This window comes from Hemitrygon akajei, chromosome 9 (genome assembly GCF_048418815.1).
Source record: "Hemitrygon akajei chromosome 9, sHemAka1.3, whole genome shotgun sequence".
NCBI classification, from domain to species: domain Eukaryota; kingdom Metazoa; phylum Chordata; class Chondrichthyes; order Myliobatiformes; family Dasyatidae; genus Hemitrygon; species Hemitrygon akajei.
In genome coordinates, this window is record NC_133132.1 from 113,756,132 (window position 1) to 113,779,481 (window position 23,350).

Here is a 23,350-nt window from a genome sequence, read left to right on the forward strand (position 1 = left end):
TTTCCAATCATCTACTTTCAAGACTAAAGTTTGATTTTTCTCATTCCAAGCTAACAAAAATTGTTTTATGTTACTTTTAGGATACAATGACTGGAGGGAATTTTGTCAACTTGAAAGGTTGGAAACCAAAGCTGATTTAAAGAAAGCAATATCTGATTCAGATTTTGTTGAAAAGATAATGGATCTCTATGGACATCCAGACAATATTGACATTTGGCTTGGTGGATTGGCAGAAGATTTCCTGCCTGCAGCCAGAATTGGCCCATTATTTGCTTGTTTAATTGGAAAACAAATGAAAGCTTTAAGAGAAGGTGATAGGTGGGTTTCTATAATATTGTTTCATCCCAATCCAGTCACATACACAGGCTGTTAGATCACGTCACTCCGGTAAATTGGTTTTGCTTTATTTAAGTAGTTTAACACTGATAGTTCAAGCATTTTTGAAGCAGAACAAATACAGCTAAACAAAAGCAAAGAATAGTGAAGATGCCAAGCTTCTTTCCTTGGTCAGTTGAAAGGTCACAAATTTGCAGCATTATCTTTCAATCCTATATTTAGTACAAATAGTCCCTACAGTGTTGTATGGTGGTAATAACTTGGCAGAAAAAGGTGTATAGGCAGGACCTGGAGCTTTAAAAGAAAACATAAATTCGGCTGAAGTAAAATAAAATGTCTTCTGAAGTGTTGAATAAAAACTCAACGTATTATACATTATGCTACTTGACAGTGGATATTTGTCCATGGATGCACAGGAAGGAGCTGAGTGGCTGTCTCTGCCCAACATTATCATTGAGGAACCTGCACCATGACAGCAGTGCCTCAAGAAATTGGCTCAGTACCACCTTTTAGGAGCAGTTGTGAAGGGGCAATAAAAGCTAACCTTCTCTGTAAAAGCACAGAATCTGGAAAATGAATAACCTAAAATATACAAATAGAATACAAAAATACAATTATATGGCATTGACAATAATCAGTATCTATAACACGAATCCATTAATGCTACTTGGGCTCAGGCATTAGGCAAAAGGCAACATTTACCGTATTATTTATTTCCTGGGATGTTACTGCAGATTCATTCCTTGAACTTTATTTTGCTGCAACACAATGTGATAATATATTAAAATGTGCCTGCTGCTTCAAAGCAATTCTTTGACTATAAAGTTCTTTGGAAAGCTCCAAGGCATGATAAGCTTTGAATGAATGCAAATCCTTCTCTCCCTAAACATAAGAAACCATACAATTACAGATTCATCATTCCTCATTCAGCCTTCCAGAAGTATCTTGATGGCTGAGCAAAGCTGGGAAGAAGTGTGACATATAGTTAGCTGTTTCTCAAATAATTTTGATGTTTTTTCTTCTACTACTACATTCTAGATGTAGATCCTTTCCCAGGTTGCCTTTCATCTCTCTGTATGGTTTGAGTGTAACTTCATTTGTTCTTGACAGAGGTCTATTTCAGTGACAAATTACCCCTGCCTCATCCACATGAATCTATTAATACTTTAATGAAATTGGTGTCTAAATATAACTCAGCCTTGGGAAGCTCATGACTGCTTAGGTTTATTTTATCTGTCTTTATCCACCAACTACAGCACCTTTTGTATCCCAATGCTTGACAGACTGTGATAAGGCTCTGTGCGACCCTATAACACTGGAACAGTAAATGATCCAAAGTGAGCTTCAGTTCTTCCTGTATCATTCTTTCTTCTGGAAAAGTGTTGGACATTCCCTAGCAATCTTTCAGCGCTGAGCATACCAATACATTTCACTTGCACTTTACTAAAGCTTTAACAAAACCTTCTTTTTGCTTCCCAGGTTTTGGTGGGAAAATCCTGGTCTCTTCACATCCTCTCAAAGAAATGAACTTTACCGGCACTCACTGTCCCGAATCATTTGTGATAACACTGAAATCACTGAGGTACCACTTGATGCATTTAGAATAGGTCGGTACCCTCAACACTTCATAAATTGTGATCAGGTTCCTGGCCTGAACCTCCTGGCATGGCATGAAAACGCTCAACAAGGTACTTTAACTATTACATCCAGCTGTACAAATACAGATTGCTTGCAGATTTATCATAAATTCACAGAAGAGCAATAAACTGTCAACACTCATAAAACATTGGAATAAAGCTAATAGCACAATAAACTGACTTTCAAACTACTTTAATATACAACTCCTGTGAAATTTTATTTTTAAGTCTCATATTAACTTCCTCTATTTCCTTTGGAAGAATTGCAAAATGGTGCAGTGCATAGGCCTGCTTCCTCATGGCTCTAGTAACTCAGGTTCATTCCTATCCCCAGATGCAGCCTTTGTGGAGTTTGCATGTTCTTCTTGGGACCACATGTTTACTCTGGTTCGCTCCCACATCCTAAAGATGTCCAGTTGGTTGTTACAATCAGGAACAGAATCAGATTTATTATCACTGTCATATTTCATAAAATTTATTGTTTGCACCAGCAATACAGTGCTATACACACAATTGCTATAGATTACAATAAGAATATGTATTTTAAAAAAGAGTAATAAATAAATAAATCTAAAAGGGAGCAAAATAATGAGGCAACGTTCATGGAACTAAAGGACCATTTGGACATCTGATGGCAGAGGGGAAGAAGCTGTTCCTAAAATGTTAGCTATGCATCTTAAGGCTCCTGTATCTCTTCCTTGATGGGAGTAATGAGAAAATGGCATATCCTGGATGGTGAGTGTCCTTCATGATGGATGCCAGTTTCCTGAGGCATTACCTTTTGAAGATATCATCGATAACGGAAAGGCTAGTGCCCATGATGCAGTATGCTGAGTTTACAATCCCCTGTAGCTTTTTTCCAATCCTGTACACTGGGTCCACCATACCAGATATTGATGCAACCAGTCAGAATGCTCTCCACAGTACATCTGTAAAGATTTGCTGGAGGCTTTGATAACAAACTAAATCTCCTCAAAGTCCTAATGTAATAAAGCCATTGGCATGCCTTCTTCATAATTGTATCAATATGTTGGGCCCAGAATAGATCTTCAGAGGTGTTGATACCCAGGACTTAATGCTGCTCAGCCTTTCCACTTGATGAGAACTGCTTTGTGTTCACCCAATTTCCCCTTCCTGAAATCCATTATCAATTCTTTGGTCTTACTTAATGGGTTAATTGATATTGGTATTGGTTTATTATTGCTTCATGTACCAAACTACAGTGAAAAGCTTTCATTTTGAGTGCCATTATAATGATCATTCCATACATAATTACAGTGAAGAACTGAAAAGAAGTTGGATGTCAAATATAATTTTGCAATCACAGAGGAAATAGAAGTGCAGGTAGAGAATTGCTAATAGTGTGTACCCAAGTAGAAAAATTTAGAGGGTTGATTGGAATTTGGTGAAAATAAGCAATGGGATTAGTGCAAATGGTTTGTCTTGGTGGGTTAGTTTTCATGATCTTCACAAACTACTTCAGTCATAGTTCCCTTGTGGACTTTGACATTGGCTGCTTCTTCTTCCTTCTCAGAGGCTTTCTATCAGTTTCACAATGTCTTGCATCCAAACATTAAAGTGCCAAGATATCATTCAGGCCACAAGACCAGGAAAAGTCCTGAACCTTCCTGACTCCAGGATTGCTCACAAATACTTAACCTTTGTGGACCATTGTGCATCATTTGCTTTTCGTCCTGCTCATTGTTGTTTAGGATACTCCTCTAATAGATTACTTTCACCCTCACAGCTATTTAGCATTAGGACCTCCTCTCACCCAATGGTAATATGGAGACAATGTGGATCTGGAGATTTGGGAGAGGTTTGGTAAGGGGGCTAGACGTAGGTGTTGTTAGTGGCAAAAGAAATGGAGCCATGAGCTTCCTTCCTACTTTCCTGTTCCAATATGGCTGATTTATGATTGTCCATGTCCAATATAGGTGGGATCCACATTACAGAAACAAATTAGGTTCAATTCACTGGGGCTTTATTTGAAGCACTCTGCATCAACATGGCAATATTAACATAAATGGAGTGAACCTTGACTTTGTCTGTCTTAAATAGAGTCTATTAATGAGAAGTATCAGAGTTACTGAACATCACTTCCTACAAAGATTGAGGAATCAAAATAACACTGCCAAATAAATTATTAACTTGGCTTTATAATGTCTTAATGTTAATGCGACACACCAATTGTTAAATTGTTTATGAGGTTAGGTTACATAATGATAAGTCAGATCAGGTCTGGGAGAGAATATCATTCTTGATAAAATAAGTTTTAATAATTGCAGGAGAAGTTTGCTGACTGCATTTGACAATTTCAATATACATATTTTAGTAGGATTATGTGGGACCCCACCTCAAATAGAAGATGGAACATTTGTGGTATGCACTAGTGTCGGGCAATCCATCATCTCATATGTCTGTCATCATGGTTTTCAATTGGTTGGAGCAGAGGAGTTGACCTGCAGTATCAGGGGATGGAGCAGTGATCCACCAGTCTGTGAAGGTAAAGATTAGTTTCTATGTTTTGTGTGCAAAGTTTGACATAATCCATCAAATTTTGCAAAAATTCTGCAAGCTATGTTTATTTAGTCTGAATTCACTGGAATGAGGTGTCAATACTTGCTGTGCTGTGCAGCAATACTTTTCTAAATCAAATAGCAAGGATTTGATTTTTGAATAAATTACTGGTTGCTTTATAAATTTTCACCTTTAAAGCACTGGAATGGATCACAGCTGAACATGTAATGTTGAATGAGTGAAAAACTGATTGAGAGTCACACTCTGGAGTGCAGAATATCATTAATTGTGTTTCTCTGTGGTTCTACATGATTCAAGTTGGTCATCTTATCATACAAAAGCAAAAACAATTAATGCTATTAGTAGCACTACACAAATATCAACTACATCAAGGTTACCTGAGGTGTATCCAAGTTAAACATCATCATTCATGATGAAGTCTGACTTCTGAATGCAAAAGAAGCCTACAAGTGGCTTCAGGCAAAATTGTCACTTTTTAATGTGTCCAAATAAATTATGTCAGCCATCAGCCATTTTGAAGTATACAGTGGCATTATGGGGGGCAGCTGAATACACTGGGCACAGGAATGAATATACTGTTGGACAACTGTATGTTACTGTGGTGCTTAAAACCTGTGCAACAGACATCCGGCCACGTAGCTCCTGGACATTGACAGCTATTCAGAAAAACAATTATTTTAAACCATTTACCAAAACATTACCACCAGTTCCCAATAATCGCTTTGGAAGGAGCATTAATAATCTCATTAAGTGAGATGTGCACATGAGGAAGCTGCCAGCTGTTGCTCAGCTTGTGATCTGTCAGGACCAAATCTTATCACAATCTTGATCTAAATATGACTTGAATTAGTGAATACCTGATAATAGAGAGAAACTATCTTCAATACCAAAGCAACGTACATCATCTCCCACTTCAGATGGTTCCACCTATCACCTACCAACCCTTGTCTTGTAAACACATGTTATAACAGTGATGTGCAGAAGAGCCTTTCTGGATGCACAACATGTCAAACCTTGAAGTATATAGGCTACGGCAGCAGAAGACCATGAACATACACTCAGTGTATGTATGCACTGCGTGTATGTTCTTTGATAATAGATTTCCTTTACACTTTGGATTTATTCCTCAGAATGACACCTTAGCAAAACTGAAGTCAGTGAGAGTTGCAAATAAAAGCCTCCACTGGTGTAAAGAGTAAAGGCTTTTTTAAAGTTCCTCAGTGAAGTGACCTATGCTCAAACATCTTCAGCTGCTTCATAAGTGATTTTATGTCCCCACACCCATTGTTCATTAAGTAACGACAATATTGGCAAGTAGAGAGCCTAAGGCAGGAGATCCCAGGCACAGGATCTGTTACGCAAAAACAAATCACAGAAAATTAAACTTCCGTCTAGGTTAACTGGTCTATGATTAAATTAAAACTTGAGTCATATTTACATTTTCACCATCTGCAGCAAAAAGCTTACAAAAGGTTGGACAGGATTGTTGATGCATTTCCTATTAGATGAGTTGTGCTGTGCTATCTTCATGTCCTAGTGGCTTGCTCAGATAATTCAGAGTTCAGTTCAAAGGGGACCAATCTGACCGATCAGCGTATTCATCTAGATCATGGGTCAGACTTAATTTTTCATAGCTGTGCAGGAATAGTTTGTGGAGCATTGTGGGGGTTAGGGATTAGGGATAGAGGTGTGAGGGAGCTAGAAGCTAGAGGCAGTAAATGAAGAGTCTGGGCAGGAGTTCAAGTCCAGGTCAGGTGCTCCACAGATGACTGCTAGCCATTCTGGAGGTCCGCTCACAGACACTGGGGAGACCAGTGATGCCAAGTTGGTGAGCCCTTCTCCCAGTCGATAGTTTGTATGTTACAGCAGGTCCTGGGTACGGGTGAGAATCATGGTGACCATCCAGGTCATAGGAGTCGGAGGCTCGTGTCCAGAAGTCGTGGCCTGAAGGTCAAAGGAGGTCTGTGAAAGGTTGGGAATTGAGGACCAAAGGTCAAAACTATGATCCTAGGGTCATGGGGTAAATAGACATCGGCAAAGTCTGGAGGGGAATGTCTGAATCATGGTGGAAGTCCAGGGCATGGTGAATCCAGATTCAAAAGCCTGATGGTTGAAAACCAATGGTAGAGACCCAAAGAAGTCACAAGCACTTGGGCCATCAGGGTTGGAGGTGCTTGTGACTCTGGAAGTCAAGGTGCAAAGATCAAACCCATGATTGGTGAGTCCTGAGGCAGTCCGAAGTTGGAGGCCTGATATCTGTGAGACTGACATTCCATGGCCAAGGACTAGAGGCCCAGAGGTGACCTGTCCTACGGTTGAAGGACTGTTTGTGTGTGCAAGTTAAAGGAGCTTGTCTTGCAGTTGCTGTCTTGATCTGTTGTTGTTACTTGTGTTGTTCTTCTGAACATTGTGGGCACCCTTTGTTGGTGCTGGAATGTGTGGTAGCACTTACAGGCTGCCTCCAGCACATCCTTGCTTGTTAACAGAGTCAACCATTTCATGGTATATTTCAATGTACATATGATAAATCTGAATCTGAAACTGAAGAGGCTAGAGACAGTATATTCACCTGCCTACAAAAATCCAATGGTTTACTCCTTTACTCTTGGTTAAAGTGATAGGTGATATCATAGCACCCTTTGGTTTTTTTATGTGTGTATACTTTTATAATTCTGAAGAACCGTCTCCTTATTTCAGACATTAATGAATGTGAAGATGCCACAAGACCTGCTTGTCACAGTTCTGCAAATTGTGTGAACATCAAAGGAAGTTACAGATGTACCTGCTCAGATTCCCTCCTCCTGTCAGAGGATGGACACAGCTGCACTGGTAATATTCCATGAAAAATACATTTCTCTGTGTGTGTTATGATTGTAAACAGAACCGATAATTCTGTTTTCTTTGTCAGTAGAACATATTGCAGTTGAACATAGACACACAATGAGCAATCAGATCACAATATCGTCATATCTGAGGGTAACTCAGCTATCATTACTCCACATGCAGCCTGTTGGATGTTTGCAGGGCAGAGTTATCCTTCTCCTGCTTGGTAATTAGTGATACACAAACAACAGTTTCTCATTCTGAGAAAACTAAAACCTTATTGAATTATTTGTATATTATTTTTCATTTGGATGGATTTCTCCATAAAAAAATTATTAATCCAGCACTACAGTTATTGATTGACTTTAGACATTTGAGTTATTGAGTTATTGCTAGTTATTGAGTGACTTTAGACATCCACCAGTTGATCATTTCCTCCATTTCTCCAAGTGAGATTTCTCTTCAGCTCCCTGGGAAAGTGCCTCCTTGTCCAGAGTTATAGTGAGAACTATTTTTCACCTCCCCCTTTTGTTTTCCTCCCATCGTCACTGTCAATATTTCAGTTTTAATGCTGTAGCATTTCATTCTCTGATCATTGAGCTCCTCAACCACAGATAGCTTCTCTGGATTATATAAGAAAAAGTTACAGAACTTTTTTTATAGAGATTTGCTTCTATCATTCAAGCCCTTGGGATCAAACATGAGACATATCTCTCATCTTTGTGAGACTCTAGGCAATCAGGTGAACATAACAATGATTTCAGCCAATAACTATAACCCATTTCTCAGTACAAATCTTTCCTGAGTTCGTTCATTCTTTCCCAAAGGCAATCTGCAAATGCTTGCAAGTATACTACTGGTTTTTGATAAATGATATAAATTGAGAGTCAGCACACAATTCTGGTGTTCTAAGGACCTGTTCCTTTAGAGGGCACTTCCATCTCTACAGGCAAACCCTTGTACATTTCACACAATAAAGCAGGTAGAATAGACTTTCTTTGTTTCATCTCTTTGCATCCATCAACACCAGTAAGTTGTTCTGCTACGAGAAATATTGATTTGAGAAATGCACATGAGCCAACTGAAAGAATTGATAGGAGAAGACAGTGGACCATGTGAGAGAGGAAAAAATGGTGAGGGGGGCACCAGAGGGAGGTAATGGGTAGGGGACGAGAAGAGGTGGTGTAAGAAGGTAATCTGAATGCGGAATGGAAAAAGAGGGAAGGGGGAGAAATTACCAAAAGTTAGAAAAATTAATGTTCATACCATCAGTCTATGTCAGGTCTCACCAGGAGCACTGGATACAACAGACAACCCCAACAGACTCACAGGTGAATTATCGCTTCACCTAGAATTGTTTGAATCCCTGAATGGTGATGAGGGAGAGGTATAAGGGTAGGACTGGCATTTGTCCAGCTTTCAGGGGTAAGTGCCAGGAAGGAGATCAGTGGAGAGCAATGAATGGACAATGGGGTCACATAGAGAGTGACCTAGGTGGAAAGTGGACATCCCTCTGTCTTCTTCACCTCTTACCTCCAGTCCCGATGAAAATCTATTTAGATGCTGCTGAGTTCCTCCAGCACTTTGCATTTGTTTTTCATGACTTATGACATCTGCAGAATTCTTTGTTTATTCAAATTATCTGGAGCTACTGCTTCTTCCAAGGGACTCCATAGCTTAGGGTTTAGAGCACTGGTCTTGTGAACCAGCAGTTGTGCACTTATACCTAACAGGGGCCTTAATATTTTTTTGGTGCCAGGACAGCATGGCAATTAGCATGACGGGGTATTCTGGAGTTTGGAATTCAATACCAGTGCCATTTTGTAAGGAGTCTCCATTTGCTCTCCCCGTGGAAGGCATACGTGTTCACTGGGTCCTCCAGTTTCCTCCCACCGGGTAGGTTAATCTGAATTGCAAATTGTCCCGATATTAGTTTTGGGTTAATCGGGTTTGTCACAGGGTTGCTGGGGCAGCAGGGCTCGTGGGGACAAAAAGGCCTAATCTAAGCTGTATTGTAAGACCATAAATCCATAAGATGCAGGAGCAGACTTGCTGACTGCACCTTGTTTGTATCCTTCTTTCTGTATAGATTCTAGCTTTATCTCAGCCTCATTTTTGTGCCTGAGTTCTGCCTGTTGCTATTGAACATTCTCATTTAGCCTGACCATAGTAATGGCTTTCTCCAGTGTGAGATTTGCCTGCAACTGAAGTCTCTCTGCCTATTTGGTGTCTCACAGCCCAATTGCAATCCTATCTCTAATGAGCTCATTTCTCAGATTTCCACATACACAGTTGTCTGACCGGGCATACAATGCTGTGATGAAATCATGAGTTGAATTTTGCCCTCGCACGTATCACATTTCACTTTCCTATAAATTTGCCCTGCAATGTTTTATACTACTTTTTCCGACCATCTGTCAGTCCTAATCTATCCAGGATGTCTTTTGTTTTGTCACCCATGCAATATATTTGTGTGCTTTCTTGACGCTCTTCTGAAGACCTGAGTGAGACTGCTTGCAACCCTAAATCTCTCAAAGTGTCTGAGTCATCTCTCAGAGTCCCCAGGTTTAGAGAAATCAAATGTCTTAGGGTGCTTTATTAGGCAAGTAGATGTAGGTACTGCAGGTATTTGCTCCATTTTCCCATTTAATTGTTTATTTGTTATTTATTTATTTATTTGGACTACAAAAGTCACCTTTCCCTCCCTGAGAGTTTGACTGACTTCTCTATTGTGTCTGTGTTTCTGTGCACTTCCCCAGGCTAGTGGCCCACAGAATGTTAAAACATATCCATTTGTGGGTGTAGCTTGGAGGCATTGCTTAGCAACACTGCCTTTTCTCAGCTCATACCTCATGTTGCATACAGTTAGCAAACGAGCAGAGGCAGTTCAGATTGATACATCTTTGGATTTTTTTTCATAGATACAGTAAATGTGAACAAGAACAGACTTACTGTAAATTCCTTCTTGTTGGGAATCTCACTTGGTCTTTAGCACCAATTCATCACTGATCAACCACTTCTCACATAATGTTGTGTTCACTTTTGTGGGGAAATACAGAGCACACCAGGACACCAGAATGCAGGTCTCAACTGATCTTTATTGATAATCCTGTGTCACACAGGTGAGAAACTGCTAGAAAATTCAGCAGTTTAATGAACAAGGAGGCAATTAAAAGAGAGAGAGGACTCTGACTTGGTTTTGATAACACTTTTAATTGTGATCTTGAGGGAGAGAGTACGGCGCCAGCTGAGACACGAGCTGGGAAGTCGCCATGGTAACAGCTCAGAGTAGTTGAGCTAATGGATGGCTGGAATTTCGAATGGATTATAAAACATTGAGTCTTTTGGTCTGATAACCGCAGAGGAGACACGACATGGGAGAATTGCGGAAGCTACCCAAGACATCACCGGTGGAGTTTAAAACCACCACGAGGGTGGAGGCCACAGACCGATTAATTTTGACCCGTGATTACCAGTGTGGGTAAGAGCTTGCCTGTGGGGGTCTGCTGGTGATGAACCCGTGCCGTGGGTTAGTAGACCGTTCCCTAGGAGGGGCTCTGTCCATCTGTGTCTGTGTGCAGTTCACACAAAGTGACACTAAAGACTTTGGAAGCAAGAATAACTCAAGCTGACAACATAAACATCAACTCAATTAACTCTCTCTCTCTCCATCAATTCAACTCGACGCAACACAAAGTGAACTGAACTGCTCGAACTTACCTGACACCGTAAGACTGATATCTACCTCCAGGACTATTATCTTTGTATCCACACACACACATTTACGGGGAGATATATATAATAGTTTATAACCTGTATCGTATTATCCAGTTTTAATGATACTAATTCATAGTAGTAATAAATATAGTCTTAATTTATAGTAAACCAGACTCCAGGTGCGTTCCATTTCTGCTGGTCCTTTTCAGCTTGTTACGGGATTCGTGACACCTGCTTGTACAATATGTGAACTCAGGCCATGTTGGAGTAGCTAAGTGTGTGGCATACGAATATCATTACCAACTGCCACTACTTTGCTTATCAAATATTTATCTATCTTTGCCTTAAAACATTCAAAGGCTTGTGCTTCTAGCATCCTTGGAGAATTTCTCCAAGAACTCATGGTACCTTGAGAGAATATCTTTCATTTCATTCTTGTCTTAAATGGGCAATAATTTATTTTTAAATAGTCAATCTTCATACTGCCCCCTCACAAAATTAAATATCTTCTCTATATCAACCTGGTGTAATATCTCAAGAACTAGAAATTTTATTCATGTGCTTTCTCATTTTTCTGTATTCCAGTGGATATAAGACTAATCCATTCAATCTTTCCAAATACGACAAATCACTGTTCCAAGTGTTAATCCTGGTACTATTGAATTATTTCATAGAAAGAAAGGAACAAATCTTGCCCATCAAAGAATATACTTCAACCAATTGTCTGTCCTCAAAATCCCATTAGCTCCACAATATCCAAATGTTCGTTGATGGTGAATGAATCATTGAGCTCAAGTCCAAGGCTCTTGCTTCTTGCTACCATTTTGATGGGCAAAATATTTTGTGAATAACATCATGAGGATGTTAAATTGCCTAATGAAACTTCATTATGTTAATCTGCATCAAGGGACTTCCTGTAAATTTAAATCAAAAACTGTGGATCTAATCTGAAGAACAGTGTGTGTTGGGTTGAAGTATATTAGAAAATTGAATAAAAACACAAAATGCTGGCAGAACTCAGCAGGCCAAACAGCACCTATGGGAGGAGGTAGTGACGATGTTTTGGGCCGAAACCCTTCATCAGGAGTGAAGTAACATGGGATGGTCAAGGGGGGATAAGAAGTGGGGGGAGGGATAAAGTAGAGAGCTAGGAAGTGATAGGTTGGAGGGAAATGGGTTAGGGAGAAGGTGGAGAATTATGGGAAATAAAAGAGAACGAAAGGTAGGGCTGGGGGGAGATTATAGTGGGGGGGAAAAAAGAGAGAGAAAGAGAACCAGACTGAAATAATAGATAGGGATGGGGGTAAGGTGGGGCAGGGGTATCAACAGAGGTCTGTGAGTTGGATGTTCATGCCGGCAGGTAGGAGGCTACCCAGGCGGGAGATAAGGTATTGCTCCATCGACCTGTGTGTGGCATCATCTTGACGGTAGAGGAGGCCATGGACAGACATGTCGGAGTGGGAGTGGTCTGTGGAATTGAAGTGTGTGGCCATAGGGAGATCCTGCCACTGCTGGAGGACTGAGTGCCGGTGTTCAGTTTCCGCTCTCAGGATGAGGCCTTTCATTCTAGGACAAAGGAGATGTCTTCCTTTTTTAAAGAAAGGGGCTTCCCTTCGTCCACTATCAACTCTGCCCTCCATCGCATCTCCCGTATTTCACGCACCTCTGCCCTTACCCCATCCCCCTGCCAGCCCACCAGGGATAGAGTCCCCCTGGTCCTCACCTACCACCCTACCAGCCTACAGATCCAACGTATAATCCTCCGTAACTTCCGCCACCTCCTACATGATCCCACCACCAGCCACATCTTCCCACCCCCCCCCCCCCCCCCCACTCCCGGCTTTCCGCAGGAATCGCTCCCTATGCGACTCCCTTGTCCATTCATCCTCCGCATCCCTCCCCACAGACCTCTCTCTGGACACTCATCCCTGCAAACGGAAGAAGTGCTACACCTGCCCCCACACTTCTTCCCTCACCACCATCCCAGGCCCCAGACAGTCCTTTCTGGTGAGGCACCACTTCACCTGCGAGTCAACTGGGGTGATATACTGTATCCGGTGCTCCCGATGTGGCCATTTATACAATGGGGAGACCCCGCAGACTGGGAAACCGTTTCGCCGAACACCAGCGCTTGGTCCTCCAGCAATGGCGGGATCTCCCTGTGGCCACACACTTCAATTCCACAGACCACTCCCACACCGACATGTCTGTCCATGGCCTCCTCTACCGTCAAGATGAGGCCACACGTAGGTCGATGGAGCAATACCTTATCTCCTGCCTGGGTAGCCTCCTACCTGCCGGCATGAACATTCAACTCACAGACCTCGGTTGATACCCCTGCCCCCCCCCCCTTACCCCCATCCCTATCTATTATTTTAGTCTGGTTCTCTTTCTCTCTCTTTTTTCCCCCCTCACTATAATCTCCCCCCCAGCCCTACCTTTCATTCTCTTTTATTTCCCATAATTCTCCACCTTCCCCCTAGCCCATTTCCCTCCAACCTATCACTTCCTAGCTCTCTACTTTATCCCTCCCCCCACTTCTTATCCCCCCTTGACCATCCCATGTTACTTCACTCCTGATGAAGGGTTTCGGCCCGAAACGTCATCACTACCTCCTCCTGGCCTGCTGAGTTCTGCCAGCATTTTGTGTTTTTATTTATTTCCAGCATCTGCAGATTCACTCGTGTTACATTAGGAAATTGAATCTCATTTTTAATAAATTTTTTAATCTGGGACTTGCATAGCTCAAATATAAAATGGTTGAAATTATTGGTCGATTTATGATCATGTTTGGTAGAACTTTACCCATTAGGTTGAGAAATAAAGGGAGCATAGGAATGTTTCTTACTGGTTTTCAGTGCATAGGTGTAGTGAGCAGGCCTTCTGGCTAAACCTCTGCTGCCACTACATACTCAGAAACCTATGCCCATTGCCAACACGTAGTATATTTTAAAAAAGGTAATATAAATTGGTTGACTAAACAAATAAGTTTGTTTCTGAAAAGAGATAGAATTGAGGTATGAAAAGAAAGGATAAGTGAATGAATGTATCTTTTTCTGAAAGCAGTTTTCTTCACCACTTGATTTCTCAAAGTAGAAGCAGTCTTTTGGTATGTGTCAGCTTTGTGATGTATTGCAATTTGTTTAATATTAATTGACAGTGTTATGTACCAAATACAAATTCAAATATCCATCAGTTTATTCTGTTTGCTTGCAGTAGTAAAATTCCGATAAGAAACATTTTCTTTTTATTTAGCATTATTAATATTTTGTTACAGGGATGAAGAAACACCAAGTGAATTTTTGATTAATGTGCATTTTCAACACATATAATGCTCTAATTACTGTATAAACACAATGATGTAATTTATATATCTAGATTACCCTAGAACAGGATATTTTAAAAAAATCTATTTTTAAACTTGCTTTAATTTAATGATAAATTCAAATTCACAAAATAAATAAGAAAACTGGAATTACTCATGTATAAAATTAATTTTACCCAGTTTCTAGATAACTTGTCACTTCCCTTGATATATTTTCTCTGAGATGAATTCCACCTCATGAAGAAGACTAACCATGTGAAGGTTGTCAATCAACTTACTAAACTGATAATGTCAGCTTTGCTATTTTTGCACCAACATTCGACCATTAATCACAAATAAATTGATGGGACCATTAAAACAATGCTGATTGGAAAATTTAGGCCATTAGCTCAAGTCGGCAGGTGTTTGACAATTTCACCGTGCTGCTTAAAAGGGCAGTTTTCCCACTCATTTCAGGAGAAATCAATGCCTGAACCAATGCACAAAGGTGAAAATCATTTGGACCCTATCATTTCCGCCTCCACCACTGCCACTGGCAGCCCATTCCATGCACTCACCACTCTGCGTAAAAAACTTAGCCCTGACATCTCCTCTGTACCTACTTCCAAGCACCTTAAAACTGTGCCCTCTCATGCTAGCCCTTTCAGCCCTGGGAAAAAGCCTCTGACTATCCACATGATCAATGCCTCTCATTACCATGTACACCTAAATCAAAGCATAAAAACTAATAATATCCAGCAGTTAGACAGAATCTATGGAAACAGAAACATGCTTCAGATTAAAAATGCTTGTTTGAAATGGAAAGAAGAGAAAGCTTGTTCTGAATAAGGGTCATTGAACTGAAACAGTCAGATAGCAATGAAGTCAAGCAGCACAGAAACAGGCCCTTCAGCCCAAATGGTCCATGCTGACCAAGATTTCCATCTAAGCTAGTCACAGTGACCTTCATTTGATCCATATCCCTTTAAATTGTTAACTTTGTTTCTCTTTCCATGGGCACTGCCTGTCCTGCTGTGTGTTTGCAATTTTACAGTTATTCTAGACTCGCAACAGTCAAATGTCATGTTCAGATTTGGGACAATGGGATTGGTATATTACCATTCTGGGTGTGGTGTTTTATAACATGAACATTTGCTCTGATATTTATTAAGTAACAGACACAAAACTCTGGAGGTAGTCACGAGGCCAAGTAGCATCTATGGAGAGGGAATAAATCATAAGAACACAAGATATAGGAGCAGAATTAGGCCATTTGGACTATTGAGTCTGCTCCGCCATATCATCATGGCTGATTTATTATCCCTCTCAACCCCATTCTCTTGCCTTCTCCCTGTAACCCTTGACACCCTTACTAACTAAGAACCTATCAATCTCCGCTCCAGATATACTCAATTACTTGGCCTCCACTGCCATATGTGGCAATGAATTCCACAGATTCACTACCTTCTGCCTAAGAGGTGATAAGTGGAAAAGAAGGACTGAAGAGGAAGGAATCTGAAAGGAGAGGACAGTAGACCATGGAATATAGGGGTGGAGAACGGTCAGAGGGAGATGATGGGCAGGTAAGGAGAAGAGAAGGGGTGAGAGAAGAACCAAAATGAGAAATGGAAAAAGAGAGAAGGGGCAGGGGAAGAAATTACTGAACGTTAGAGAAATCAACCTTAATGCCACCCGGTTGGAGACTGTCCAGGTGGAATAGGAAATGTGAACCTGATGCTTATTTCCTTTTTCACATGAGTTTATCCCAGTCATTAAAACAAAAAACATTCATCAACTTGTGGGCACTTAGCTTCAAAACTGATGAATTCACTAGCACAACTCAACATAAAACAAATCACATCAATGTATGCACAGAAGGAAAGATGCTTACAATCCTGTGACAAAACCAGAAAATGTAACTGTTATTTTACTTTTACTTGTTTATTGCCATGCCTTTCACACCTTTAGTTTCACAGCAAGTAAATTATCTCCAAGTGTAGTTACTTTTGCTATTGACTTTTCTGATAGCCAGTTTGTACACAATAAATTCCAGAAAGTGGAATAGTCAGTGTAGCTCAGTGGAGGCATAGTTAAAAAGGTAGAATCTCTGGAAGAAACTAACCATGAAAAGTCAGTGTGAGAAGAAATAAAAATCAGGGTTATGAAAAGGCAATGAATGTAAAATAAGTCTAACCTTATGGACTATCTATATATCAGTACATGGAGCTCATAGAGAATTGATTAGAACAAGTTGTCATAATAGCAATTACTGAAACACAGGCCCAGCAATTATTTAGCTTGGGAATTAAATACTCTGAATTATAAGACCTTTAGAAGGGGCAGCAAAGAATGAAAGTGAGGAGAGATAGCAGCCTAATTAGGGAAAATATCACAGTTGTTTGTAACACAGGGAAGCATTGACTCATCATGCTTAGCTTTGAAAGGGCAAACAAACTCATATCAAGGCTCGTTCTCAGATTTTAAGCATAAACATGTCGACTGTGTTAGGGATCATTCTGGTGTTACAACATTATCGATAGTATAATTATGTACACAATTTGACTTCCAATTGACATGTTGTAGCTAGTGAAGCCAATCATTCTTATTCTGTCCATTTGAAGCTCCACGGGAAAGCCAATAGATGAACGTTCTTGCTGTTAGGATGTTATTAAAGATGTATCCCTTTCATTTAGTGCACAGTTCAGTTCAGACCTGTTTTGTCATCTAACCACCCTGGTTGGTTGTATATTCATTTAATATCCCTCTCTTTATCATTTTACTAAATTGGAATATGTAGATTATGACTCCACACTTTCAATTCCTGTCAACTTATATTCTGTTGCTGTTTTTGCTTTGTGATCTGCACATTCCCTTTCTGCTCCTCACTTTCCCCTTTCTGTTTTGACCATGTTATTTCTACCTTTTCAGGAACTATAACACCTGCCTTACATAGATTATCTATCCCCAGGACAGTACCCTCATTGTATAGGCACACCCAAAACTCCACAGGAAGCTGCACTCCCTCTATCTCAAGTACTTGAGGCTCACTCCTCCTGCCCTCATTATTTCACTCCCTGCACTGATAATGTAAATCAGCTCTCTAATTGTGGATCAGTTATTGACATTGAAGATCCTGTGTCCACTAACATATCACAATGCTGGTCTCCTAATAAACCTTTTGTGTATATTGTGGATGATCACCTCTGAACACGGGAGGTTGCTGCCAGCTGTCTGTCTGACCTGGAGCTGATTATCCTCACCAGCTCTATGATCTGCTTAGCAGTCAGATTGATCAGAGAAGGCACTGCTGTGGTTTCTGCCTGTTTTAATGAATGACTCTCACACCTTTTCTCCCTCAACACTGCCTTCAACCATGGCCTGAGAGGCCACAACAGTAACAAATAATCTTCTTTACTCTTCTTAGTCTTTTCCGGCCATCCCTTTGATAGGTGGCACACAAAGCAAGTCCTCTATATCTTCACAGCAGCGATTTTTACCATAGGAAATTTACAAATTCTCTTCCCACTCTGCTGGTCTATCTCCCCAGCCCATGATACTATTGCTGAGTAGGTCACTACTATGCCCAACTCTAAAACTTGAACTCGAAAGCCTGCCTTCAGTATTTTCAGAAAGACTGGATCATCCCTCCATGGACTGTCCAGCCCTGAGTATTCCCCATATACTCACTATTTAAATTCTGCATAATCCATGGTGATCTCATCATCTTCTAGAACCACTGACATTATCATTCCACAGTCACTCTCACCTCCCCATCAGTTGCTGTCCCCTTTCTCCCTTAAAGTAGTAATACCTTTTCTCATTACTAGCACACCAACTAGTTGCCCATGTACTACCCCGCACACTTCCTGGTCTATAGTGTCCCACATATTCCTCATTCATTTAGCTTTCACTAATACTGCACATGTACATCTTCTGAGTGCATCTGGTGAATTTCAATCACCTCAAGCTTACACCAAAATTCTGCATTTGCACAAACAACTGTAAGTGAGGACAGTTCAGACAGGATGTTCCGCTCCTCCCCAGGGATGAAGGGCTTATGGATGGTGCAAAACAGGGTCATGGGGTGGCTGGGGTCATCAGCATGCTCTAGCTGCCATTGTCTAACCTCAAAAGGTGCCATCCCAACAGATATATCTGTGTATACCTCTTCCTCAAATACCTCCACACTAAGTCCCATATTAAACGAACAATGAGGGAACAATAAAAATAAAATGTTATATACTTAAGATCCAAGAGCATGTACTCTGCGGTCTTCCATTACTTTGCCACTGAACATTCCCTTTCATTTTAAGCTCTGTTACCCCAAAAGTTTCAAACTTATTCTTAACGCACGCAAACAAGTATACTACTATACATTTTCCTGAATGAGTGTACACGCACCCCTCTGCCGACTGAAAAAATTAATAACCACCTTTTGCAACTGGTGCCCTTGTCTCACCAAACATACCTGTACTGCATGATAGCTGATCTCACACACACACACACACACACACACACACACACACACACACACACACACACACACACACACACACACACACACACACACACACACACACACACACACACACACACACACACACACACACACACACCAAATTTATATCCACCTGTTTAGCTCTCCACTGTGTTTGTTGATACTTGTGATCCCATTGTTATTGTTATTGACTTGAATAGAATATTTACCCCCTTTGTACTGATGTTTTATATTTCTTCAGCACAAAGATAGCTATCTAAAGTGAATCACATGAAAACAGTAACTGATAAGTATAAAAGTCTTTATTCATACAACAAACCTCCAGAAGAGAGAGTCCAGGAGAAATATGCTTCCTGACCCAATCTTTCACACTTCTTCAATAAATTACTTACTACAATTTCAATTCTTATAAACTCATATTTAAGCTGAACATTTTGAATATACTCAGCTAAATTTACAGCATTACATATTTACAATATCTCAACTAGCAGAAACCCTTTGAATGTTTAATATTGGTGTCTGTTCCAGAAACCAGGTACCCAAAGTATACTCTTTTTATTACATCAAGGACATTGAGGACATATATACAGAAAGGTGCCATAAAAAGCCAGTAACATCATAGAGGATCCCAGCCACCCTGCTCAAGGACTGTTTATCCGACTCCCGTCAGGGAGGAGGCTATGTAGCATCCACATCAGGACTATCAGACAGTTATTTCTCCAAGCAGCAAAGCTGATCAACACCCCCATCTGCTAACCCTCCCCTCCACTCCTCCACCACCATTACTGTATCATTTCCCGTCAGAGTTACCATATGTACTGATACTCCTGTGACTAGTGTCACTTTATGAATGTACAATCAAGCTATGTATTTAATATAAATTATGTATTTATATTATATTTTTGTTATAATTGTGTTCTGTGTCTTACAGTGTTTACTTTTGTGCTGCATCAGATCTGGAGTAACAATTAAAGTTCAGAGTTCAAAGTAAATTTGTTATCAAAGTACATATATAATATGTGATGTCATCCATTAGTCTCGCTAGACCATGGATCTGCACCTGGAAAGTCTCTGGAGTGACCACTCTAGGGCGCAGGCCTGGGCAAGGTTGTATGGAAGACCGGCAGTTGCCCAAGCTGCAAGTCTCCCCTCTCCACGCCACTGATGTTGTCCAAGGGCAAAGGCCGATACAGCTCAGCACCAGTGAAGTCGCAGGAGTTGCCAGCGCAAGGTTGAAGGCAATGTCGGACTGCCTTAGGGACCCAGCTCCGGATTTGTCCTCAGGGTTTACTCCTGAAGCCTTTCCCATTAATGGATATGGCTGCAAGGCAGCGGAGGTTTGAAATCAGAGTTTTCCCTCTCTTAGACGGACTGCCTTTCCAGGCTGACGAGCTCCATCTACCCGAAGCACTGGTTTTAAGGCACCAGAACCCACCTTTGCCCCTTCTCCTGTCAGTAGAAACAGTTCTGCCGGGCTTAGAGGCTAAGCCACACGAGAAGGCCAGGAGCTGGACTTGGTTGTCAGAGGCTATTTGAGGTGCATGCCGTGAGGAGCACGTTTAGGTGGTGGGAGCTTGTCCCCACTACCACTCCTCGGCTTGACAACCTTGGAACCATATACAGTATATCACCATATATAACACTGAGATTCATTTTCTTGTGGGCATACTCAATCAACTTGGGCATTCAACCAGTGTGCAAAAGACAACAAACTGTGCAAATACAAAAAGAAAGGCATAATAATAATAAATAACTAAGCAAAAACTGTCAGGAATATGAGATGATGAGTCCTTGAAAGTGAAGCCATAGGTTTGAGGAACATTTCAACAATGGGGCAAGTGACGGTGAGTGAAGTTATCCCCTTCGGCACAAGACCCTGATGGCTGAGGGGAAATAACTGTTCCTGAGCCTGATGGTGTGAGTCCTGAGACTCCTGTACCTTCTTCCTGATGGCAGCAGCGAGTAGAGAGCATGACCTGGGTGTAGGGGGTTAGGGGGTCCTGATGATGGATGCTACTTTCCTGTGACAATGCTTTATATAGTTGTGCTCAGCGGTGACAAAGGCTTTATCTATGATGGACTGGGCCCTGTCAATTACTTTTTATAGGATTTTCTGTTTGGGGCATTGGTGTTTCCATACCAAGTTGTAATGCAGCCAGTCAATATACTCTCCACTACACATCTAGAGAAGTTTGTTGAAGTTTTAGACGTCATGCCGAATCTCTGAAAACTTCTGATGCAGTAGAGCCTCTGATGTGCTTTCTTTTTATTTGCACTTATGTGCTGGTCCCAGGACAGGTCCCCTGAAATAATAACACCATGGAATTTAAAGTTGCTGACCCTCTCCACCTCTGAACCTCCACTGAGGACTGGTTCTAATTTCTTCCTCTTGAAATCAAAAGTCAGCTCTTGGTCTTGCTGACATTGAGTAAAAGGTTGTTGCTTCCTCCTAATTACTGATTCATCACCACCTTTGATTTGACCTATGCCAGTGGCGAGTTATTACGTTCTCATTTACACTTGTAAACTGGAATTAACATTAATCAATGTTGAATCTTGAAAATTGTATACTGGTTTTATTTCCTGAAGATTGGTACTCATTGCATAATGCATAATTATGCTATTCATATTGCCATGACTCCAGAATGATTCCTAATAGATTCTACACCACCACAGTTCTCTCTAATTCTCTTTGAAAATAAGTGTGAAGAGTTACATTATAGAAAGACAAAACAAGTTGGACTTTCAGTGAAAGAGAAGGGCCTTGCAGTTCCCTGAAGAGGATGTCACAGTGACATAAAATGATAAAGGAGGCTTTTGGCATGCTGGCCTTCATCTGTCAAGCATTGTAAAAATGGTTGGGATGTTATATTCCAGTTGCACAAGACATTAGTGAGGCCCACTTTGAGTAGATGACTCAAGTCACATCCTCTTGCCACTGGTAATGATGATTCCAGCAGGTGCCCTGTCACCCCTGACACACTGCTAGTTCTTTCTAACTCTGATCAGCCAAAACAAGATTTTCTAGGTAGTTGGTCACATCTTTTACAACTGATCTAATCCATTTTGCATGCAACTTCAAGGCAAAGTAAATAAGACTAACTATGAATGTTAACAAAGGAAACTAAAAGGTTATTTTAATATAACTCTAATATTGATAGTTATTGTTAGTTGGAATTACTATTGAGTAATTGAGTAATATTGAGTACTATTGACTACTGCTAAATTGAGAAAATTTCCATACTATTCATCATGGCCACCAGAAGATCAACACAAATATTTACTGACAACAGAATGGAAGGAATATTGCCAACAATGGTAATACCAAGCTGCAATTTAGAGGTTAGTGCTGTAAAACCAACATTTTGACTCAAATAAGAGCAAAATAATTTGGGAGGGAACAAAGAAATGCATACAGAAATTTTAAAATATAATGAATACTAAATTTCTTTACATTTATTTGATGATCTACTTCATTTTGGTCGCTGTGCATTTCTATTTTTAATGCAGTGTATGACAAGGTACTATTGTGTTGTATTACGCACTTATACATATCATAACTGCTTTGTACCCTATTGTCTGGTCTTCCATAATTATCTGAATAGTAATCTTATTTAACATTTCTTGCTTTCTGCACTCAAAGTGACTGAAATTTCTCTTCCATTGTTGCAGTCAAGTAATCACAAAGGAACTTTTCCTGGAGCAGATGGATGAAAGAAACCTGAAGAAATATGATTGGATGGGGATGATTGATGAGAAGATTGCCAAAATCAAAGCTTCGAAGAACAATGATCGGGAATGGAAAGTTTAGCAGGAAGATGGAACTTTATGACAGTTGTTTGAGTGAATATTATTGCAGAGTTTAGAATAAAACAGAAATATTGAAATTATTTCTAACATAAACTTTAGGAATAGAAAGGAAATGGCTTAATTGAATACTTCTGTCAGAACACCTTACTTGCCTTGGACAAATTGACCAGAACATATCTACCTTTATGGTGAAGTATGAATGAGATAGATTGAAAAAAACAATTCCATGGCAAAAATATAGTTCAAGATTTCCTATTAAGTTATTAACAAATATAAGCAGTGACTATGGTTTATTTGCTGGTATGACAAGTGAAACCTTCCATCAATTTTCTCTACTTAACACAAGCAATGGATAAAAACATCACAGTACTGTCTTCAATTTGCCAAATGTCATTTTGACTTCAGTGCTAGATTGTTATTGACAGAGTGGAGATGTGCAAATAATTATAGCTTCCGGAGCTATCAAATAAGGTCAATATATGCTTAATACATGTTTATTTTAATATGTGCAAAATAACCATAAAAATCTTTTGATCTGTGAATGACCTTTTTCTCTTGTATTTAGTCAGTCAGTATTCTGGACCATTTGCTATCCATATATATCTGATATATATCTGATACAGCTCAGCTGTACATTGAATTGAATTGACTTTATTTCTTACATCCTTCACGTACATAAGGAGA

The 23,350-nt window shown here is 40.3% G+C and overlaps 1 protein-coding gene across 1 annotated transcript in view; it reads left to right on the top strand.

Moving 5' to 3' along the window:
• tpo (thyroid peroxidase) overlaps positions 1-23,145 on the top strand; it is a 71,434-nt gene extending 48,289 nt beyond the window's left edge. The window contains exons 9-13 of the mRNA XM_073055446.1: positions 81-318; positions 1,816-2,024; positions 4,309-4,479; positions 7,212-7,343; positions 22,529-23,145. Coding sequence (XP_072911547.1) covers positions 81-318; positions 1,816-2,024; positions 4,309-4,479; positions 7,212-7,343; positions 22,529-22,536 — 758 coding nt within the window. The 3' untranslated portion in view covers positions 22,537-23,145. The remainder of the gene's footprint in view (positions 1-80; positions 319-1,815; positions 2,025-4,308; positions 4,480-7,211; positions 7,344-22,528) is intronic.
• Positions 23,146-23,350: the final 205 nt, after the last annotated feature.